Here is a 22,531-nt window from a genome sequence, read left to right as displayed (position 1 = left end):
ACTTACAGAACACTCTTTCCTCCTCTTCTTCAGCCATAACCCACACCCGTGCCCTCATTCACCAAATGTCCCTTCTGACCAGTCTACCTCTAGCCTTTCCTAGACTAAGAACACTGACCTGTAGTGACACTACATATAGAAAACCATGAAAAACAATGCTCTAAATAACACTATTCTATTCTGGGGCTGCAAACGCTAACATGCATTAATCCTAAATGTGTTATTGCACAGCCTCACTATGGGCAGAGTGAGGGTGGTTTGAGTGCCTAAATGGTATATTTTCTCAGCATAACAGATTGGAATTTAGGTTTAACCTTAACTCTGAACTTCCTGCATTTGTACCACTTGGCTTTGGCAATCATTCGAACATCTCTGTTATGTTTATACCCTTACTTTATTGATATTAAATCTCAACTTTAGCTCCCTCTTAAATTTTTTTGGTCTGGGAATTCAAATAGAATCCTCAGAACTGGTCCAAGGAATTGCATTCTCTCCACTGCAGCCTTTGGATAATGCAGGCCACCCACTTCTAGCAAACATTCCTTAAACTGTTATGCTGAAAAGTAATTTTGTAAAAACTGGCATTGTGGGGTTCTATGCTTTATCTCAGCTAATTCCAGCTGTTTTCCGAGTGAGTTTACAAGAAAAGATGTTTTAGCTGCTACTCCTGCAAACTCAGCCGGGAATCTGAAAGACCAACTATTTAGTTTTGCTTACGTATCATAACCCCTAATAAAAAAATTTCAGGCCTAAATCCTTCCTTCTCTTTGAGAGGATATGGGGGCAGAAGGAATTTAGTTAAAAATTCTGCATGTGATGCATAAATAGACAATAATCCAGCATTCTCACCCCTAGCTCTAGCGAATGAGCAGCTATACAGGAGTAAAATACTTTGTAAAGAATGGGGTTTAGTGAATTGATAAATGATCAGTCATGGTCAGTTTCACTTCTTAAACAATTAATTTAGCTCAATTGAGGGCTTATACCCAATTTCCCCTTTTCCAGATTCGGTATGTTAGGTACCACAGCAGCACCTGCCTGCAGACAGACAGCTGCTGCTCCCAACAACAGAAGGCTGCTTGGATATGTGTGTAAATAGCAACTGCTCCCAGCTCTCTTCAGCTGGGGGGCAAACACGATGGGTCTTTTTTATCCTCATTAAAATAAATGGAGAGTTGAGGGAAGGAAATGATCTGCTTTGTCACACTCACCCTGCTGAGACTGTAGCAACTACAGGGTTTTCTCTAGACCCCTGGTAGCCCTTTGATCTGCTAGTGCAACGGAACCCCAGACAGCCTGATTCAGAGTGAAGAGCTGGAAGAGAGGAGGGCGGGGTTCTGCTCTCTTTGTGTCAGCCCTTTAAACTGAAGTGTCCACAACAGTCCCTACTATCTTTCAAAGAGCTCAGAGGCAGCTTCTCTTTCCCATTTATTTTGGGGAAGGGGCCATGGTTCTTGCCTTTCTCTCCACAATGCCTTCAGGCTGATGTTGCTATTGAAAGCATTAGACTGATGTGGGTCTGGCGTCAGACACTGCTGTATTAAGCTATTTGCAAAAGGGAAAGTGAATCAGATGTCCCAGAGTAAGGTGAACTGATGTCCCAATATTAGGGGCTTTATCTTGTATAGGCAACTATTACCCATCACCCTGTCCCAATTTTTCCCATCTGGTCACCCTATCCCAGGGTGACCTATTTTTTTTAAACTAAGAAAGGTTGGTCATTAAGTCACCATTATCTTCCCTTTTCAAAAGGGGAGGTCAAGTGAATAAAGCAATTCATTCTCCCCCCCCCCCCCCCCCCAGATTTAGTGTTAGTTGCCAGAACAGGATCATTGCTGAACAGGAGATTTGGCTTCATCAACAAGACTTCTGTTTTACTCCAGTTCCTAAACATACAACACTGAGTTCAGAAACAGACAGGTATCCATCGGAAAACTAGTGAAAAATCCAGACATACTGCCAGAAAAGCTAACCAGAATATAGATGGGGAAGGGTGAGAAGTCAAATACAGCTTTGTGAAACTATGATACTCAACAGCTAAACACAAAATTCAACTGAAGCCTTGGTGGTGTGAGGGATGTTTAACAATTCAAGCATCCCGGTGCATATTGGCTTCAAGTTCACAGTGAGTGTATCTTCACTTTTTTACTCTATTCCTAGACCAAGTTTCTGGTTAAAATCTCACCTGACTTTTTTTTATTATTTTAAATGATTGAATATTATAGTCACTAGATCGGGGTGGGCAAACTTTTTGGCCTGAGGGCCGCATCGGGTTTCTGAAATTGTATGGAGGGCTGATTAGGGGAGGCTGTGCCTCCCCAAACTGCCAGGCATGGCCCAGCCACCACCCCCATCCGACCCTCCTGCTTCTCGCCCCCTGAGACTCCTGCCTCATCCAACCCCCCCGTTCTGTCCCCTGATGGACCCCCGGCCACCCCATCCAACCCCCCCTCCTTCCTGACAGCCCCCTCAGGCTCCCTGCCCCATCCAACCACCCCTTCTCACTATTTTCCTAGTGTTTGTGTTTGGGGACGGTACTTTGTAGCAGCTCTGCTGAACTGAGACTTATAGATGGATCCTTAGCTAAAAGTTAAATAAATGCATTTGTTGAAACAAGTGAATTTTGACACAGCTGGCCAACTAAATTCTTTCTACTAGGAGAAGAAAATTGCACTGGAAGTTAGTTTTGTAAGCTTCTAATTGATCAAATGCTCTACTAAAGAATCTACAGTGAAAGTACTCAAGAGTGGCTATAAATATGACAGTGAAACACCAACAAAAATAGATTCCACGTTAGTCAGTGCTGCTTTAGCTGGATGTGTTAAGACTTGAAAATCCTGCATCCATAAAATGATTAAAGAAAAGTTATAACATATACAACTGACAAAATTATATGAAAGTAAGAACTCTCCAGGTTAATTCCTATTCTTAGGAAGGTACACCAACTTACAAAAAGTCATGTTTTTGTCTGAAAAAGCATTTTACCTATTATCACAAGTGATACCTATGATTAGTATAACTGAAATGTTAAAGATGTTTTTTCAGTTCTTTTAACTTGTGTTTGTCTGAAGTTTAGTTACTGAGATAATTCTTTTAGCTGTATTGCCATTTTCCCTTTTTGTTTGCGTGGGTCATTCATAAAGGTGAGAAGAAAGGGAAACCCACAATTAACAAAAAAAACAATTTAAGGGGCTAGTATTGGAATTTTGAACTTTGACACTATAAGTGGGTACTGGGTGCTAAACTATTTTTGGCAAGCTAGTTATTTTTTGTGATAACTAAAAAATGACATGCCAGTTGGAACTATACTTCATGTTTCAGGGGAATGACTGTACACAATACTTTTTTAAACATTTTACAAAATGTAACTGTATAGCTTTAAATTAACAAGTGAAATCTGGTACATTACTGGTGTGGAACTACATGGAAATTAAGGTAGTTCTCAACATTAATTTACTTAATTGCATCTGGGAGAGTACAATTAGTACAGCATTTTCCTTAATCCTTTCATATCCTGCCATTAAACTTCAAGTTACAATAGAAATGGAAAGACTAACATTCCAACACATTGAAAACATAAGCTATCATGGCATAATATAGTAATAAACACAAGATCTCATTTTAAAATATTTAAAAAATATTAGAAGTCCTAAGCAAGGGACATACTGAATAAGGGCTGAGATACGGTCAACGTGTCTTTATCTTTACTCAAGGAAGATGCAAAGAAAGTAGAGGCAACACTTTTGTATTATATAAAAAACACAAAATCCCAACAACCCATAGACTTTTCACATTGAGAAAGAAAGAACAAGAAAGAAAAAGAAATTCTATCCATCCCTGCCCAGCACAAGCCCTGAAATGAAGTCTGACTGGGTCTGCTTATCTTTCTAAAATAATCATATGGAAGAGTCAGGTAAAACCTAACCACAAAAGAATCCGTGATAAGTTGTGTAAAACAAATAGTTTATTTTGTGACCATATCTATTTAAACAATTCCTAATTTATAAGACCATGAATCTACAACACTGACCTTCCACAAATACCAATTTTGTTTGAACAGAAGAGCGCCCTGAAATTTTAAAAAGTTCCCATCGGAATGTGTATTACAGAAAATGAGATACATTGAAGTTTGTCTGGGTGTACGGACACTAGCAATACAAGTTTATCATGCTCTCTGCTGGCTTGGAAGAGGGATGCCACCATCAGGTTTAATGTATTCCATTATTAGTCATGGTGTCTGTGATGTCGTCTCAGTTAAGCAAAGGCTTTGGTTTAGCTGCCCGTTGGTGTTGCACAGGTTTAACATGAACAGCTATGACAAAGATAAAAATAAATCAATAGTGAGGCTGTTTTACATATAAATGCCCTGCCCCTTCCCTCCCACATAACTAGCTAGAGGTACCACAATCACTGAGGACTCCTCACTCTCTTGCACTGGCAAAAGGTTAACAGCTACCTCCACTTTAGAGAGTTCTGTAATGCCCATCTCTGCAGCTACTGTAAATAACTTGATTCTTTTATAACTTTCCTGCTACTGCCTTCAGATTTAAGAGCAATTGTCCACAGCCCTGGAGTCGTCTCAGATTCCATGCCACTGAAAGCCCAAATAGCAGCCAAAGACGACTTCTTTCACAGAAGAGATTGCACCCCCAACTTTTTGACCATAGGTATGACCACAGTGATCAATATATTTGACCACCATGCTTCATTATTGCAGTTCCTATCTAGGAACAAAACCACCCCTCAATGAAAAGGCTCCAACATATGCTTGAATAATAAGAAAATAGCAGTAGGGATATACTACTGACCACATGACCACGATGGTGATAGTGACTGTGAAATGCTCAGGGAGATTAGAGAGGCTATACAAATAAAAAACTCAATAATAATGGGGGATTTCAACTATCCTCGTATTGACTGGGTACATGTCACCTCAGGATGAGATGCAGAGAAAGTTTCTTGACACCTTAAATGACTGCTTCTTGAAGCAGCTAGCCCTGGAACCCACAAGAGAAGAGGCAATTCTTGATTTAGTCCTAAGTGGAGCACAGAACCTAGTAAAAGAGTTGAATATAGCTGAACCACTTGGTAATAGTGACCATAACATAAAAAAATTTAATATCCCTGTAGTCGGGAAAACACCACAGCAGCCCAACACAGTAGCATTTATTTAAATATTTTTGGATGTTTTCCGTTTTCAAATATACTGATTTCAGTTACAACACAGAATACAAAGTGTACAGTGCTCACTTTATATTTATTTTTGATTACAAATATTTGTATTGTAAAAGAAACAGTATTTTTCAATTCACCTAATAAAAGTATTGTAGTGCAATCTCCATCATGAAAGTTGAACTTAGAAATGTAGAATTATGTACAAAAAAACCTGCATTCAAAACTAAAACAAATAATGTAAAACTTTAGAGCCTACAAGTCCACTCATTCTTACGTCAGCCAATCGCTCAGACAAACAAGTTTGGTTACAATTTGCAGGAGATAATGCTACCCGCTTCTTGTTTACAATGTCATCTGAAAGTGAGACCAGGCCTTCATGTGGCACTGTTGTTGCCAGCGTCGCAAGATATTTACGTGCCAGATGTGCTAAAGAGTCATATGTCCGTTCATGCTTCAACCACCATTCCAGAGAACATGCGTCCATGCTGATGATGGATTCTGCTCGATAACGATCCAAAGCAGAGCGGACCGACGCGTGTTCATTTTCATCATTGAGTCAAAATTAGCCTTCTGCTGTTGGTATCTCTTTTTTGGTTATTTGGGTTCTGTAGTTTCCGCATCTGAGTGTTTCTCTTTTAAGACTTCTGAAAGCATGCTCCACACCTCGTCCCTCACAGATTTTGGAAGGCACTTCAGATTCTTAAACCTTGGGTCGAGTGCTGTAGCTATTTTAAAAAAATCTCACATTGGTACCTTCTTTGTGTTTTGTCAAATCTGATGTAAAAGTGTTCTTAAAACGAACATGTGCTGGGTCATCATCCGAGACTGCTATAACATGAAATATATGGCAGAAACTGGGTAAAATAATTCTCCCCAAAAGAGTTCAGTCACAAATTTAATTAACACTTTTTTTTTTTTAAACGAGCATCTTCAGCATGTCCTCTGGAATGGTGGCTGAAGCATCAATGAGCGTACAAACGTTTATTATATCTGGCACGTAAATACCTCTCAACACTGGCTACAAAAGTGATATGCAAACGCCTGTTCTCACTTTCAGGTGACACTGTAAATAAGAAGCAGGCAGCATTATCTCCAGTAAATGTAACCAAACTTGTTTGTCTTAGTGACTGGCTGAACAAGAAGTAGGACTGAGTAGACTTGTAGGCTCTAAAGTTTTACATGGTTTTGTTATTGGAGTGCAGTTATGTAACAACAACAACAACTCTACATTTGTAAATTGCACTTTCACGATAAAGAGATTGCACTACAGTACTTGTATGAGGTGAATTGAAAAATACTGTTTCTTTTATCAGTTTTACAGTGCAAATATTTGTAATCAATAATATAAAGTGAGCACTGTACACTTTGTATTCTGTGTTGTAATAGAAATCAATATATACCTCTACCCCGATATAACGCTGTCCTCGGGAGCCAAAAAAAAAAAAAAAAAAAAAATCTTACTGCGTTATAGGTGAAACCGCGTTATATCGGAGTGCACAGCCCCGCCGCCCCCAGAGCACTGCTTTACCGTGTTATAGCCGAATTTGTGTTATATCAGGTCGCGTTATATCGGGGTAGAGGTGTATTTGAAAATGTAGAAAAACATGCAAAAATATTTAATAAATTTCAATTGGTATTCTATTATTTAACAGTGCAATTAATCTCAATTAATTTTTTTAATCACAATTAATTTTTTTGAGTTAATCACCTGAATTAACTGCGATTAATTACAGCCCTAATGTATAGTTAGGATTGTTTTCCAATGTGGATTACTTTGCATTTATCAGCACTGAATTTCATCTACCATTTTGTTGCCCAGTCACTCCGTTTTGTGAGATCCCTTTTTAACTCTGTGTAGTTTGCTTTGGACTTAACTATTTTGAGTAGTTTTCTATCATCGGCAAATTTTGCCACCTCACTGTTCACTCCCTTTTCCAGATCATTTATGAATATGTTGAACTATACTGATCCCAATACAGACCCCAAGGGAAACCGCTATTTACCTCTCTCCATTCTGAGAGCTGACCATTTATTCCTACCCTTTGTTTCCTATCTTTTAGCCAGTTATGAATCCATGAGAGGACCTTCCCTCTTATCCCATGACAGCTTACTTTGTTTAAGAGCCTTTGGGAGGGACCTTGTCCACACGCTTGTTGATGCCCCTCAAAGAATTCTAGTATATTGCTGAGGCATGATTTCCCTTTACAAAAACGATGTTAACTCTGCCCAACGAATGGTGTTCATCTATGTATCTAATAATTCTGTTCTTTACTATAGTTTCAACCAATTTGCTCAGTACTGAAGTTAGGCATACCGGCCTGTAATTGCCAGGATTGCCTCTGGAGACTTTTTTTTAAAAATTGGCGTCACATTAGCTATCCTCCAGTCATCTAGTACAGAAGCTGATTTAAATGATAGGTTACATACCATAGTTAAAAGTGAAATTGCAGAACTACCGAGTTCTTTCAGAACTCTTGGGTGAACAAACAATAAGTCACTACGACCAGATGGTAATTTATCAATTTGTTCCAAAACCTCCTCTGACGACACCTCAATCTGGGACAATTCCCACTTAAAAAGAATAGCTCAGGTGTGAGAATCTCCCTCACATCCTCAGCAACGAAGACCGATGCAAAGAATTCATTTAGTTTCTCGGCAATGGTCTTATCTTCCTTGAGTACTCCTTTAGCATCCCGATTGTCCAATGGCCCCACTAGCTGTTACTTTTTGAGTCTTTGGCCAGCTGTTCTTCAAATTCTTTTTTGGCCTTTCTAATTATATTTTTTACACTTCGCTTGCCAGAGTTTATGCTCTTTTCTATTTTCCTCAGTATGATTTAACTTCCACTTTTTAAAGGATGCCTTTTTGCCTCTAACTGCTTTTGTTGATTTGTTGTTTAGCCACGGTGGCATTTTTTTGGTTTTCTTGCTATCTTTTCTTAATTTGGGATATACATTTAAATTGAGCCTCTATTCGGCGGTTTTTGAAAAGTTTCCATGCAGCTTGCACAGTTTTCACTTTTGGCACGGTACCTTTTAATTTCTGTTAACTTCTTCATTTTTGTGTAGCTCCCCTTTCTGAAATGAAATCCTACCATGGTGGGCTACTGCAGTGTTCCCCCCTCATCCCTGTAGTGATGTGGGATTCACCATTGCGGCGCCTCCTGCTGGTGTCTTGGGAATTAGCTCGTTTCCAGCTCTGCAGGCTGGTGTCCCACTGCCGCTAGGCCCCCGCGTCCCTCCCTGGACTCCGATGCCCTGTTATCTGGGGTGCTGCCCCCTGACAGTAACCCCTCACTCCCGGGGAACCCCCACCCCATATCCCCACCTCGCCTCGCCTCGTCGTAGGCTACTGCCAGTCACCAACTAGCCCCCACTCCCTGGGGCAGACTGCAGTATAAGCCACTCATCACAGGCAAGGTTGGGTTTGGACCTGCTGCCTCTGCCTAGCCTTGGGCTGTCCCCGGCAACCCCAGTACCTGTTTAGCCTTATACTAGGCCGCAGACTGGGGGGTTTCCAGGCCGGAGCTCCCCAGCTCTCATAGCCTTTCCCCAGCCCTGCTCCACTCCAGGTACCTTCTCTAGCTCCCCAGCAGCCAGGCCCATCTCCCTCTACAGCTAGAGGAGACTGGCTTCCCTGTCTTTTATAGGGCCAGCTGAGTCTGTTTGGGGTGTGGCCACAGCTGAGGCTGCCTTCCTCTCCCAGGGCTGGCCTTACCCTGTCAGGGCTGGAGCGGGTAACCACCCCACTACAATCCCTCAGATGTTAACATTTTTTGTGTTATGGTCACTATTAACAAGCGGTTAGCTGTATTCACCCTTGGACCTGATCCTATGCTCCACTTAGCATTTTGCATAGAGTATAGTACATAAACAAATAGAAACATTTTGGTTCTTTGGAGATAGAAAACCCTTGTACTAATTACACTGATTCTATGTTGCTTTCACACTAATTGCAATCATTATACATAAAGCAAACATATCCCTTGTTAGCAGATGTGTCTTTTTTAAGGAAGATTATTGCATTTTTTTCCATTGGAAATTTCAAAACTTTTTAGTTAGGAGAGAAATCTGGCTGGCTAGCATCAGAAAGTTTTTAGCTACAAGAGTTGCATCTACTACAGTAAATAATATTAAATTGATATTCAGAAAGACAGCAAAGTAGCTGGTCTCAAAATATTACAGATTCTAAGAACCTGCAAAGCTTTCCCATCCTCACCTGGTGTTGGCAAAAGTCCAGGTTTCTCTCCAAGTAGTGGTCGTTTTGCAGGCTGATGGGGTGAATATCCTAGAAGACCAGGTCTTTTAGCAGGTGCTGCGAGAAGAGGTGGAGGTTTACCCTTTGCACCGGACATCCCTGTTTGGAAATTAGGGTGATTTTTTTATTTTATTTGTAATAAAAAGAACATTTAATTTGTTTGAGCAGGATACTCACATTAATATTTAAACAAACATGGATTTTAATTATAACAATATCTGGAAACATTCAACTTGTAAATGCTGCTCCACTATCTGAAGTTTCTATAAAAAATAGAGTTGCAGACACTAGCAACTCTACTAGCATCATTCAGATTTTGCTAAGTCTTCAACCGATGCCAGTAAGAGCATTACTTTATAAAAGATCTAACACTACAGAAGTACAAGTAAAATCCTTCCAAGTTATTTAACACTACACCTACATGCAGGCATGCATATTGGAAAGTTTTACATCTCTACCACAAAGTACAGTTTTCCACTGCATTAGTGGTGACCTGTAAACATGTTTACACTACAAGATAGACTGACACAAATTAAATTAATAAAGTGACCTCGTTAGTAAAGGAAGATTGATAAAGACCAGCAAGTAAAACAGGACTAAATTACTATGTTACAATTCATGTTAAATATATTTGACAAAAGACCCTAAGCAGACCCAATAACGACTAATTTAAGACAGCGCAGCAGGACACCAGTTGTGATGCAAATTTGTGCCTAGTATTAGCCCTGAGGCTGAAGACTCAGATCATGTACACACAAAATTGTGTATGTCTTATATTCTTAACATTAAGTTATGCTGATTTCCCAATAATTGTTAATATGCATCCCAATTTCAATCATAAAAGCAATAAGCATTTAATTTTAATTAACTCAGCATAGGCTTAGTACTACACAAGAGTCTTAAGCATCTAGGAGAATTCATGTTTAAAACCTGAACCGCTCTCAACGTCCCAGACTCCCCTTTGGTTTTCTATAAGCTTTCGTAACTTCAAATAATTCTTTTACTAGAGCTTAACTTTGGCAACTGGAAAAAAAAGTCCCTATACTTTCAAAATATTACAGGAGATTCATTTGTAGATAGGAACAGAATAGTTGTTCTTCTCTACCCCCCTGTCCTGGAAAGTCTGCTATGGTAGTATGGGTAAAATCATCCAACTTTTTTTTTTTAAACTATTGTAGGCTTTTTTTATTTAATACAAAATTACTAAATTCAATATAAACTCCCATGGGTTCAGCTCCTGGTGCTACAGTTTCAAGCTCAAAGTGAAAATCACCTCTAGTGCTTTTCTCAAATTTGGAGACTTCAGGAACACAAGATGACCACGGATAGTGACACAATCACAAGTAGTACAGATAAAACTTTGTACAAGTTTTATTAAACCAATAAGTGACGCTATAATTACCCACGCATATATAAATCCTACAAAACCCATGCAATGACTAAGATTGTAGTCATATTCACATCCTCAGATATTCTAGGGTCCAATGGACAACTCAACAGATGATCATCGACAGAGGATGGTTCCTGCTGGATCTTTCCACTTTTACCCAACCAGGAAACATCTTTTATATTGTTGTTCTGACCACATCTAACACCCTATGCATATGCATGAGCGTTTCAACCCTCTTTTCCCTTATCTATACTTCCACACCCCATGAATACTGGGGTGCCTCATTTTTTCATAGATTATTTCTTAGTTCATTTTATTTTCATTAGCATCTACACACAACATGTAACCTGTGGTCATGACATGACATTCCATGATGTTACAATCAGCTGTCTCATGGTCTTGGACAATACATTGCTGTCTATTCCAGTTTTCTGTAACGTCACCTAGTGGCACATCTTTTGCAGTAATCTTGTGACCTTACTGGCATAGGGTTATTCCTAGGTCAACAACTCACGTCAAGCATTCTTAAGCCTATGGCCTAATATGGTGCAGCTAAAATCTTACAGGCCTCAGTCTGTAGGCCTTTCATTCCAGCCATGCTTTACTTATATACCCAATGCATACTCATCACTCCTAAATACTTGTCAGTCTTACACTTCTATAATCCTACAATTTAAATCTATTTAGCATACATTGATTATATATGAAATAGCATATGAGTTGACCATAAAAACAAAACACAATGATACATGAATGATAAAATAAACTAATTGGCTATGCTATTATTGAATCACCACTCTAAATATTTGCAAACGACTCCAATATTTTTGGGTTCCACATCCCCTCACTTTATTATACTTCCCGTAACGTTGATTATAATATTTCTATTACATTTTTGTGAGCAAATCTATTGCGGAGAATGATCGAATCGATCATGAAAAAAAATCAAGGTAGTAAAATAGTTTTAAATATAAAATTTGACATAGGAGGAAGTTAAATTGTTACTAACCTGGTGTTGGAAGAAGAGCACCTGATGGCCTATCACCCAACAATGCAGGTTTAGCTGGAGGAAGGGGCGACTGGCCTAAAAGAACATTCCTGTTGGGTGTCGGCAGAAGGGGTGGAGGTTTACTTAAGGTATGGGTGGCAGTGCTTGTACTTGGCATCACGTTTGCTTGATACAACGTGTCTTCAACTTCAGTTGAAGGATCAGTTTGTTCAACAAGGGCTAGTTTAAGAGAACAACAAACAAACAAACAGCAAAGTAACTAACTCTTAAGAGTACATCATTACAAAGACGGCGTGACCTATAATGATAAGATTATTTCTAATTATTAACCCCTTAACCTAGAGGTTCAAGAAGTTTCTATAGGGCTGCAAGTCCTAGGGATCAAGAGAACACCAGAATATCTTTCCAAAATACACGTTTTCTGCAACTTATGCAAGCTTCTTGGTTTGTTTTATCTGTTAAAGTTGTTCTGCTGAATTTCTCTTGAATACTCTGCAAAATATATATAATGGTTGAATTAATGGCTTTTATTAAACCAGATGTGAAATTCTGCATAATGGTTCCTTCTAAGTGACTTTAATTTAGAATGCTTTTACATGTGTATGGTATTATCAAAACTTAAATGTGTGTCTTAACAGAAGAGCTACAAAAATTTACTTGTAACAGTGAATCTTATGGGAAAGTGATTGCCCCTTGGGTGGCTTGGATATAAAGATGAAGTGTTTGATGTGTGACCATTTCTATAGGGAATATGTATCTGATTTTAGGATAGATATACAGGTGCTTTAATATGCATTGACATTTACAGGTGGACTTTTGACCTTTTTCACCTTTATCATTTATATTTGTAGACTATTTATGTGTAATGTACCTGACAGCTGGTTTTGTAACACAGGTTGATTTAAAAAAATGTTTAAAGTTGTATTTTGGGGAAAAAAGCATGAATACCTTCAAGCTCATCTTTCCTGGTCTTCAGGTAGTCACTTATTGAGTTCAACTCCTCACGATATAAATATTTTCCCTCACTTAACAGAAAGAGGAGATGTCTAACGCCTAGAGGCACACTGTAACTCCCATAGAGCTCCCGTTCTAGGTAGTCATCCGCCAGATCAGCTGCTTTGTGTGAAATTTCGGCACGCTCCTGCTGCTCACGCTCAGCAAAAATTTTCCCAAATGCTTTAACTACCAGAGCCAATGCATCCTCCATGGGCATATTACGGTGTACTACAGAGAAGAGAGATAGCTTGCTTTATCAGTCTTGTGTTCCCATCTACTTGACACATTTACAAAAAGACAAAAAACAGAGCTGTTAAGTCTGTGTGTAATTCAACTGAATGAAATTTAAAAGGTTTCTGTTTCAGTATTAACATGGTTACCCTGTAATTACAAAAGTTAGTTTGATTCAGCACAGCTATGTGCAATGTTACTTAACTACAAGTTACATTTAAAAAGTTTTCCCAATTAAAAGATACAGGTCACTTGTCATCTTAATTTAAGCTTGGGCTAAAAAGATTCCTGGTTTCACACTTGAACAGTTGTGCACACATCTGATTGAAATAAGAGGAAAAGTAGTATTAGCATAGACTTTTTTCTTAAATTCAGAACATATTTTACCTGAATGGGGGAACAGGACAGTTAGGTATTTTTCATATAAAAAAAAAGTGCCTTTTTAATAATGACTAGAACAGCTGTGTTCTTGTTAAGGGGAAAGATGTGAAATCTGAAGTTAAAGTTTTAGAAAACTGAAGACTTAAAATAGATGGATTTTAATTTGATCCATCTATGTAGCAGTAAGATAAGAATGTGAACTGTAATCATGTTATTTATATATAATGCCCTACTATGTTTGACAGCTTTTGTTGTCTATTTCATGCCATTTAGGAAAAAGAAATTCAGGGCAGATGGATTTGTGTTTTGTGAATTATTGGAAATTAATTCAATGAAGTATTTACAAATTGTCACATCTTAACTAGGTCAGGCTTTGTTACCAAGAGGTGTAATGTGTCAGTATTTAATATTTTAACATGTTCAAAGAAAATTAAATTGCAGTTTTGAATGGGGACTATTTTAAGTGACATTTCTACATGAAGCTAAACTTACTTTTGATAGACTCATGAAGCATGATTACGGTGCAAGAGGAAAGTGCTACATTTGACTGTTCAACAAGAATACAAAATGGGGAACCATCATTTTTAACTTCTTGGAGGGCGCGTGTGAGACCCAACTCAGATGTAAGGTATATCATTTCCACCACAAGGCCATGATCCTGCAACCGATGGCCTATGACTGTTGCATATTCCCTTGAAGAAAAAAAAGAGGCTGGTTATTTTACAAATAAAAGTCGTGTCACTGTTAGTTGTTGCCATGCTGCAGTTCATGTTTTGTATGCTCTAAGTTAAAGGTAACAATTCTAGTTATGTGAAGTGTAAGAAACAATTTTCTTTCCACAAATGGCATGTTCCTTAAATCAGACAAGCTCTTTTAGATGACAGAATGGAGATTTAAAAAAAAAAAAAAAAGAAAAGAAAAGAAAACATATACTGTACCAGCTATTTTAGAAAATATTTGTCTTAAGGTTCAACTATTTGGAAATCTGATCCCTCCATATATGGGAATTTTTAATTGAGGATCCCTGTGGGTCATGTATTAAGTGCTATTTTTGGAAAGTATGTATATATATTAATACATTAATGATTGAAACTATTTATATTTAGCATTTTATTTATTCTAATTCATCATCTATATATCATCACTTATATAGTCAATTAAATGTATTCAATTAAAACTTGACTTCTTTTCTCTTGCCACAATAGTATAAACTGTTATGACTGGCTTTAGTGTAAGCCTTTTAGTTACATTAACTAGTTGGCTTTTTAAAAATAAATGTGTGAAGATAAAGAAAGGGCATTGAGAATTAGGTTTAAAGGGTATTTATGCTCAGCAAATGTATAGCACACATCATACTATATGTACACTGCTCCCTATGTAACTTCTGATCTTATCTGCTTATTTTACAATTGAAAGTTTATTAGTGTCAACACTAGGGAAGCAACATAGATAGGGAAAAGCAAGCCCTGGTCATTTCAGCTTCCTCATCAGAACTATTAGCTAACAGCCAATAACTATATTATTATATACACAAGACAAAAATGCAGATAACTTTGTGTACCACATGGTACTTACTGTTTTGGCAGTTAGGAAGATTCTGCTTTAACATGTAAATTAAGTATATTTGATGTGAAAGCCAGTGAAGGAAAATGGAGATCAAGATATCAATTTTACACACAATTATTTCTAACTGTATCAACTTTAGAAGTCTATTTTTACAAACTGCTTAGAGAACTGAGTATGATCACTGCACTTCAGGTGACTCAACCAGCCAGGCTAAGTTGTTCCTTCAGACAAAGCTATAGTAATGGCAGTGTTTTCACCATGATTGCAGGTCTCTCTACTACTGAATACAGAAGAGACATTTCACAGAGCACTGACCCCTGACATCGTGCTATGCTGGGTACTGACAGAGGATTTGCCAACTGCATTTGAAGTGATCACCCACCATAACATCTTTCAGACGGTGCCACGAATTAAGAGATGAGCAAAATCTCTAGTGTAATCCAAGTAACATCTGAATATCAAAAAACTAATATGTCAGATGGAGGAAGGAAAGAAAGGGGATTCTCAGGTATCGTATTTACAGCACCAGGATCCAACACTCGAAGGAGAGCAGCAATATCAGCACTGCTTTAGACTGATGAGTTGTTGATTCCCTTACTAGAAGTTGTGCAAGATTCTAAAAAGTATGGTTTATTATCTACAAGTTTCCATGTAGTTACCCATTTAAAAATAGCATATTGGTAATTAATTTTGTATTGGACACTAAATATAAAACATTCATTTTGTTATGGAAATGTAGGAGGAGGCAAGAAATAAATAAATACAATTTAAGTGGTGATATTGAACATTAACTAAACATTGGATGTTAAAGTTAAGCTTTCTTGCACCAATCCTCCTGGTCCTCAAATAAATCCTATGACGAATGTTATCAATGGATTGTCAAGACCTCCATATTGAAGTTGATCCTGGTCATCTCCAGGAGATGGACAATTATGATATGAAAGTTAATAGTTCTAGGATAACCAAGAAGAAAGTTCTTTGCACTCTACCTCATTTAACTCTCGTTTTGCCATATAAGTAATTTCATGATGTTTCAAGCCTTTACTTTGTATTTGTTAAAAAATGACACTAAATGCTTTAAATAGAAAATGTAAGGTCTTGCTATGACGACTTCATTACTCATAAGGATTAATCTGAAAGAAAACCAAGTTACCTAAGAGGAAAAAAAACTAGAAAGTTTGCCTTCAGTTTAAAGGGATGTTGCACTTAAAACTTTCAGATTTTTTTTTTTAATTTCTTTTGCTGTAAGCACCATTTAACATGACTAAAAGATTAGAGAATAAAACCTATTTGTGTTTGCACATTTGATAGTGGCTTGTATATAGCCAGTTTCCCTTTTGTTTATGTATATCTTTCATTTGGCAGCTGCAGAGAAAAACTTTTTTAAATTAGGAAAATATGTAAAATATTAAAAATTGTCAAGGTGACTCAAGGACAGGTGTAGGATCTGAATCTACTTTTAACATTATTTTATATTGATTAGATTTCATGGTTTCTAAGAAGATTCTCCTATTAAATGCTAAAACGTACACAAAAAAATTAAGAGTTGAGTCAGAGTTAATTTGCTTTAGAAGTAACTTTTTAAAAGTTCCTTAGTGTGCCCCCATGCACATTTAATATGCTCAGTGGCCTAGGAGATGCATAACAATTTAAAATACTTTAGAAAAGACTAAATAGAATTACGTTAAGGAACTTCAGAGAGGAAAAAGTAGGCTTAACACTCAAATATTACCTACATCCTCAGCTCTGAGAGAACAGTATCATTAAGTGAACGTCTTAACTGGAAACCTTAAACACCTCATTTTTAAATTAGAAACCTACGTTTGTTCCTTGCTGATGGCCACAATGATACAGTCAGAAGGTCTTTCTTTATCATACTCTTTCTGTATCTGCTGGTAAAACTGTAGGTATAGCTTCTCCCTACGATCATCCCTGCTATAGTCATCATCTAAAATCAAAGAACAAATTGATTAAAAGGTAACAGTGACTGGAAACCAGCATCGGAGCTTCAGGTGTCTTTCCCACTCAGTTAAGTATTGTGGAAACAGAGAAGTCCACTAAAAAGTGAACTGTGAAACTAGTAAAAATATATTTGTCTTGGACACATAGCAAGACAGACATGACACAAGGAATGTGATTTAACTAGGCAGCAATTTTATTAACTCATCTGGGAATTATCCAGTAATAACTAATCCTATGCATGTCACCCTTCCTCCCTAAATCTGTTCTACCTGGTGGAAGACTGTCTTCAGACCCCCACTCCAAACCTGAGCCCAGCCCATTGTTAGCCCACTGCCCACCCCTCATATTTGGTCTAAAATGCTGGGGGGGGGGGAGGGAGGGAGGAAAGAGGGTTGATTCCTCACTGTATGAGACATTCAGAGGCCCAACCCTGTTCCCCCATCATCTTTAGAATATGCCTTCCCCTAAATCCACTTCCAACTCTGGTTGATCAAGGAACCAGTCCTCTATTTAAAAAGTACTTGCACTGGAAACATGCAATCAGGAGGTGGCAGCAATTAGCTTGGCTACCTCCCCACATCCCTAACCAGGTTCCCATATGTTAACAACTCCTTCTCTAACATTGGCCAAAAATATACTAAGTCCCTGTCAGAGTCTTCCCTGAATAGCCGAGGTAACGCAATAGATTTTTACAAACTTAATCACTTTCTGATTTACACATTTTCTGGCCTCATGAACATGTGGAGGCCTGGTGGCTCTCTACCATAATCTCTGCTGCAAGATTTCAAACCAGATTACAGATATCCATAGGAAAAGGTCCTATTCTGCCCTGTCTCTTTGCCCTAGTTGTTAAGTCAACCCCCTTACAAGATCCCAAATTGTTTTCACCTTGGTGCACAATAATAGTTTCAGATGGCTACCAAAGAGTGTAAGCGGATATCAGCTAATCCCAGAGCATGCTCCTCCTTCTATGCAATCATCTCCTCACCAAGGCCTAATATTGTGAACCTTCTGGGCAACTGTCTGCCTACTTCTGGGCCCCATGAACAATACTGTGCCCACAGATCTAATCATTATCTCGTCACCTGCTCCCTTGATCCAGAAAACCAGGTATGCAGCAAAACATAGCACATTCACACCACTGGTCTCTAATTCTCAACTGGAGGCCTCATATGCACCAAGTATGCATTTGGATGCCATCAACCAATTATATCCCTCAAGCCCCTATTGCCAGTTGCACTGAGGAAGTTGCTGCCCTGATCCTGAAAGAATGGTACCCAAATTCACCAGCAGGGAACCTGATAATGTAAGCCCCTTTTATAAGACTGTCACAAACTGGAATTTTCTTGAGAAACTCCTGTCAACAGGAAGAAAGAGTGGCCCACCATTAGCCAGCCTCAGCAATATGTAGGTCCTTAAAGCTCTGACTGGGCAAGTCCCTGCCTTCCCAAACTCTTGCAATACTATAGACTCCCCTTCCCCTCCCTAATCCATTGACATTATCAGAGTCAAAATGACTGGTCGCTCCCCCAATATAAGTCCCTAAATTCCAAAGTTCTACTTGAAATACCCCCTTGCTGATGTAGGCACGAGCTCATTGACTAAACACTCAAAAAAAAAAAAAGCCCACTAATACAGCTGCCTTGTTCAAATCTGCATACTGGCTCTATTAACATACCTGTGATCCCAAAGAATCTGAATAATGATGGCTCATCAGGGATCTTCTGTAAGGCCTGCGGGGCGAGACCACCCATCTAACAGCCTCCTAACTAAAATCCTGCCACAAGGATCCAGAATACCCAAAATCCTGCTAGAAAAGGTGATGCTGATAAACAACTGAGACAGTCATTGATGCCAGCCCATGGTGTATCAGACACCACATGCTTCAGGAACTGGCCAAATCTCAGGCAAGCCTACCCCAAAACTGAGTCAATTCTCTAAAACCCTAAACGTTCATGGGGCTGCTGATCTCTGCATTAATCCAAGCACAGTCACGAGCCAAGGTTCCAAAAGGCCAGCGACATCTGCTCAAGCTCCTTGTCAGGTCCTGGTGCCAAATCTCGAAATCCATCCACCTGCAATCAAGACAGCATGGGCTATGCCATTATTAATCCCAGGCACATGTTAGCAGTAAAATAGATTTTACAAGTTAAGCGCTGCAGGACAAGTGCCCTCACCAACCTTGTAACTCTGAGTGACCTGGGGGAGTGGGTGTTAATATGTACCAATGCCATGTTGTCGCTATAGAATTTCACTTGTTTGTGAGCTCCTCTCCCCCAGATCATCACTGCAACTAAAATGGGGGGGAAAACCCAGTATACTATCTCCCAGAGTATATGATCACTAGGCATCTCCAAGACACTACCCACCCTGATAAAGGCCCCAAACCTGGTGTCCCCAATGCATGAGTGAACTTTCAGGTCTGTCTCTGCCCAAACTAGGTATCTAGCAGGAGACACTCCTCTCTCCAAAAGGTAACTCCATTAAAGTGATTTAGGAACTGAGCTGTTTCCATGCCCATAAATTCATATTCATTTCTTTACTCATACTTTTAAAATGGCTGAGCCTAGCTATCCCTGACATAGCAGCTGATGGCAGGGCACAAAATGCCAATCCAGGAACTACCAGTCTGCATGCGGGAGTATTGTGTCCAGTTCTGGGCATCGCATTTCAAGAAAGATGTGGAGAAATTGGAGAGGGTCCAGAGAAGAGCAACAAGAATGATTAAAGGTCTTGAAAACATGACCTATGAAGGAAGGCTGAAAGAATTGGGTTTGTTTAGTCTGGAAAAGAGAAGACTGAGAGGGGACATGATAGCAGTTTTCAGGTATCTAAAAGGGTGTCATAAGGAGGAGGTAGAAAACTTAGCCTCTAAGGATAGAACAAGAAACAATGGGCTTAAACTGCAGCAAGGGAGGTCTAGGTTGGACATTAGGAAAAAGTTCCTAACTGTCAGGGTGGTTAAACACTGGAATAAATTGCCTAGGGAGGTTGTGGAATCTCCATCTCTGGAGATATTTAAGAGTAGGTTAGATAAATGTCTATCAGGGATGGTCTAGGCAGTATTTGGTCCTGCCATGCGGGCAGGGGACTGGACTCTATGACCTCTCGAGGTCCCTTCCAGTCCTAGAATCTATTAATCTATGCAAAACTAAGAAGGCAAGCAACAGCCTGCAGTTCATGCAGCATAATCTACTTGGCTGCTCTGTCCTTCTTAATCTCAATCTTTCTGTGCATAAACTTGCAGAATTTCTAGGGATGCCAGTCTCTATATCTAACTTGATCCCCTTTTTCTTCTGATAGCAGTAATCACAGGCACTGGCTAACAGGAGATCAACAAGCTGGCACACTTTAGAATCTGCCCTGGCCATAAACAAGAAGGCATCCAGGTAGTTTGCTATTAGCTGTAAACTCAATTCCCATACCTCTGACCTCCAGCTTTGGGCTGAGCCCGATATTGAGCATCCCATTGCTATGGTCTTGCCAAAATAAAAGCCGACCTACCAAATAAAACCCTACGGGTCTGAAATCTGAGGGGGTGTACTGGTAGCAGTCAAAAAGCCAACCTCATGTTACATTTCACTAAAATTGCCCTGGGGCTGCAAGTCCTCACCATGTTCACAATGGCACCAAAAGAAGAGTAACATACTGAACATAATTCCCGGTCTATTGCATCATACATGGAGCTTCCAATACTCCTTGGTGCCTTTTGGGGGACCAAACCCAAAGGAGAAACTTGCAGGTCAGTCATAGGTAAGTGCATTAATAGCCCTGTAATTCACTTAAAAACGGTTTGTTAAATTTTGCCCCTTATTAGGTCTCTCAAACCCTCTACCGATGTCAAATTTTGAGATGTGTGAATTCCAACTCCTTCATATGGTATCCCAAATCCTACTATAAACTCCGCCCAAAAATATGCCCCATCTATCTTGTTAGGGTAATCCCAGGGAAACACCCAAAGCACCTTGAGCTGGAGATAAAGCTCCTTCCTCCATTCCTGCTACTTGGTCCTGTGTGTGGGGATAGAGGGAGCATCTGACTGATCCCTCCTTCTACTGGTCTGGAAATTTCCACAAATGCTGTGGCAAATGAGTGCCCGGTGAACACCGAAACACTTCTCGCATGTGATTTTTTATCTGCAGAAGTTCCAAAAACATCCACCTTCACTGAAGTCCCAGCATACTTTACTGCAAGAATCAGATCTCTGGTTAGCCTGCTGTGGAAACAATAAACTGCTGTTGGTATGTATGAATGGCACTGACCAAGTCAGGATCATCTGCTCTAACCAGAAGCCATTATCAGCCCTGTCACACCTCATTTGTGGACATGTAGCATGCAGCCTGTAACTTAAATTCCTCGTCTTAATGGGCCCATGCTATACCCCCAAATGTATTGCAGGCCCAATAGAATATGTACATATATTTGTACAAGGCTGAGCCTCTCTAGATATTTGGCAGACATCACCCCAGCATATATCAAAAAGGCAGGTTGTCAGTTTTCCCAGGTTCAAGCCACCCTTTGATATCTCGCATTCTCAGTGTCCCTCTTATTCCTCTGCACTCTACCTTCCATCATTGCTTCCCTGTACAATGAGACTATTTCTGTGGGGTTTTTTAAGTGGCTTTAAGAAGGTGCATCCCCAACTGGAGATGGCATTCCTGTACAAGCCTGTCTTATTTTCACCTGGAAGACAAAAAGCTGACAGCTGCAGGGAATCCACCACATCACCTGCTCCACACCACCCTGTGATGTACCCATCTCTATGGCCTTGGCCCCTATCCCTACATTGCAAGCTTAAGTGAGATTCAGCACCTGCATTCCTACCCCTCCTTGATTGGTAGCTCTTACAGACCAGAATCGATTTGGCTGCTGCCATTACCCCAAACTGGAGTCCATGTTGGGCATGCAGTGGTTCCCATGCTAGATTCCCCAACAGAAGTTAGGGGATAAGAACAAACTTCTGTAATTTGAGGACCAGAGAATCCACAACGGTGTTTAATCTGGCCACCTGGCTGGAAGAGTAATTCCACCTGCGGCCTGTACCACAGACTGCCTGGGGAACCCAGGGCAAAAGGAATGGAACCCTCTGTGGAAACCCACCCAGTCTCCCCAAGAGGAGCTCCAGGGGTATCCTCCAGCTCAGAGGCTCCCTCCATTGTCCCTGTGGAAAAATCTGCTGCCTGTCTAGTTCTCTGATTCTGTCCATGGGGGAAGGAGCATGGCCCTCCACACCGTAGCGTCCTGTTCCGCCCCCCACCTGTCTGGGTGCATCTTCCAAAGTACATGCCCTCTGCACTCCCCAGAGCCCAAACTCACCCACTACCGGCAAAGGAGATACCCCTGCCGGGGGGACCACACTTGCAGCCCTTGCTGTTCTCCACTTCTCTCGGGAGCAAGGGGCGGTTGGGCCAACTTCCACTGCTGAGGATTCATGCTCCGGATCCTGTCGCCTGGAAGAACCTGGCTGCTGGGCTGCCACTGCTGTCTCTTGTCTTCCAGGTATCCCTGGGGTCTCATGCAGACTGGGACCTGCTGGGACCACCGCCGTCAACTTGATGTATCTT

At 39.9% G+C, this 22,531-nt stretch overlaps 1 protein-coding gene across 9 annotated transcripts in view; it reads right to left on the bottom strand.

Moving 5' to 3' along the window:
• Positions 1 to 3,946: 3,946 nt before the first annotated feature.
• The window catches only part of LOC101951213 (nuclear receptor coactivator 5-like), a 32,600-nt gene continuing 14,015 nt past the window's right edge, over positions 3,947 to 22,531 (bottom strand). For 2 of the 9 annotated variants that reach the window (XM_008166961.4, XM_008166962.4), the window contains 7 exons: positions 22,284 to 22,499; positions 16,827 to 16,953; positions 13,932 to 14,131; positions 12,780 to 13,055; positions 11,832 to 12,050; positions 9,394 to 9,531; positions 3,947 to 4,312 (listed from right to left, as the gene is read on the bottom strand). In XM_008166961.4, the coding sequence (XP_008165183.1) occupies positions 4,251 to 4,312; positions 9,394 to 9,531; positions 11,832 to 12,050; positions 12,780 to 13,055; positions 13,932 to 14,131; positions 16,827 to 16,953; positions 22,284 to 22,499 (1,238 nt within the window). In that variant the 3' untranslated portion in view covers positions 3,947 to 4,250. The remainder of the gene's footprint in view (positions 4,313 to 9,393; positions 9,532 to 11,831; positions 12,051 to 12,779; positions 13,056 to 13,931; positions 14,132 to 16,826; positions 16,954 to 22,283; positions 22,500 to 22,531) is intronic. The other 7 variants (XM_005289816.5, XM_065567076.1, XM_008166963.4 and 4 more) reach the window with 5 other exon arrangements.

Source organism: Chrysemys picta, chromosome 14 (genome assembly GCF_011386835.1).
Source record: "Chrysemys picta bellii isolate R12L10 chromosome 14, ASM1138683v2, whole genome shotgun sequence".
NCBI classification, from domain to species: Eukaryota; Metazoa; Chordata; order Testudines; family Emydidae; genus Chrysemys; species Chrysemys picta.
The sequence above is the reverse complement of the archived record's forward strand: the minus strand, read 5'-3'. Positions and strand labels throughout refer to the sequence as shown.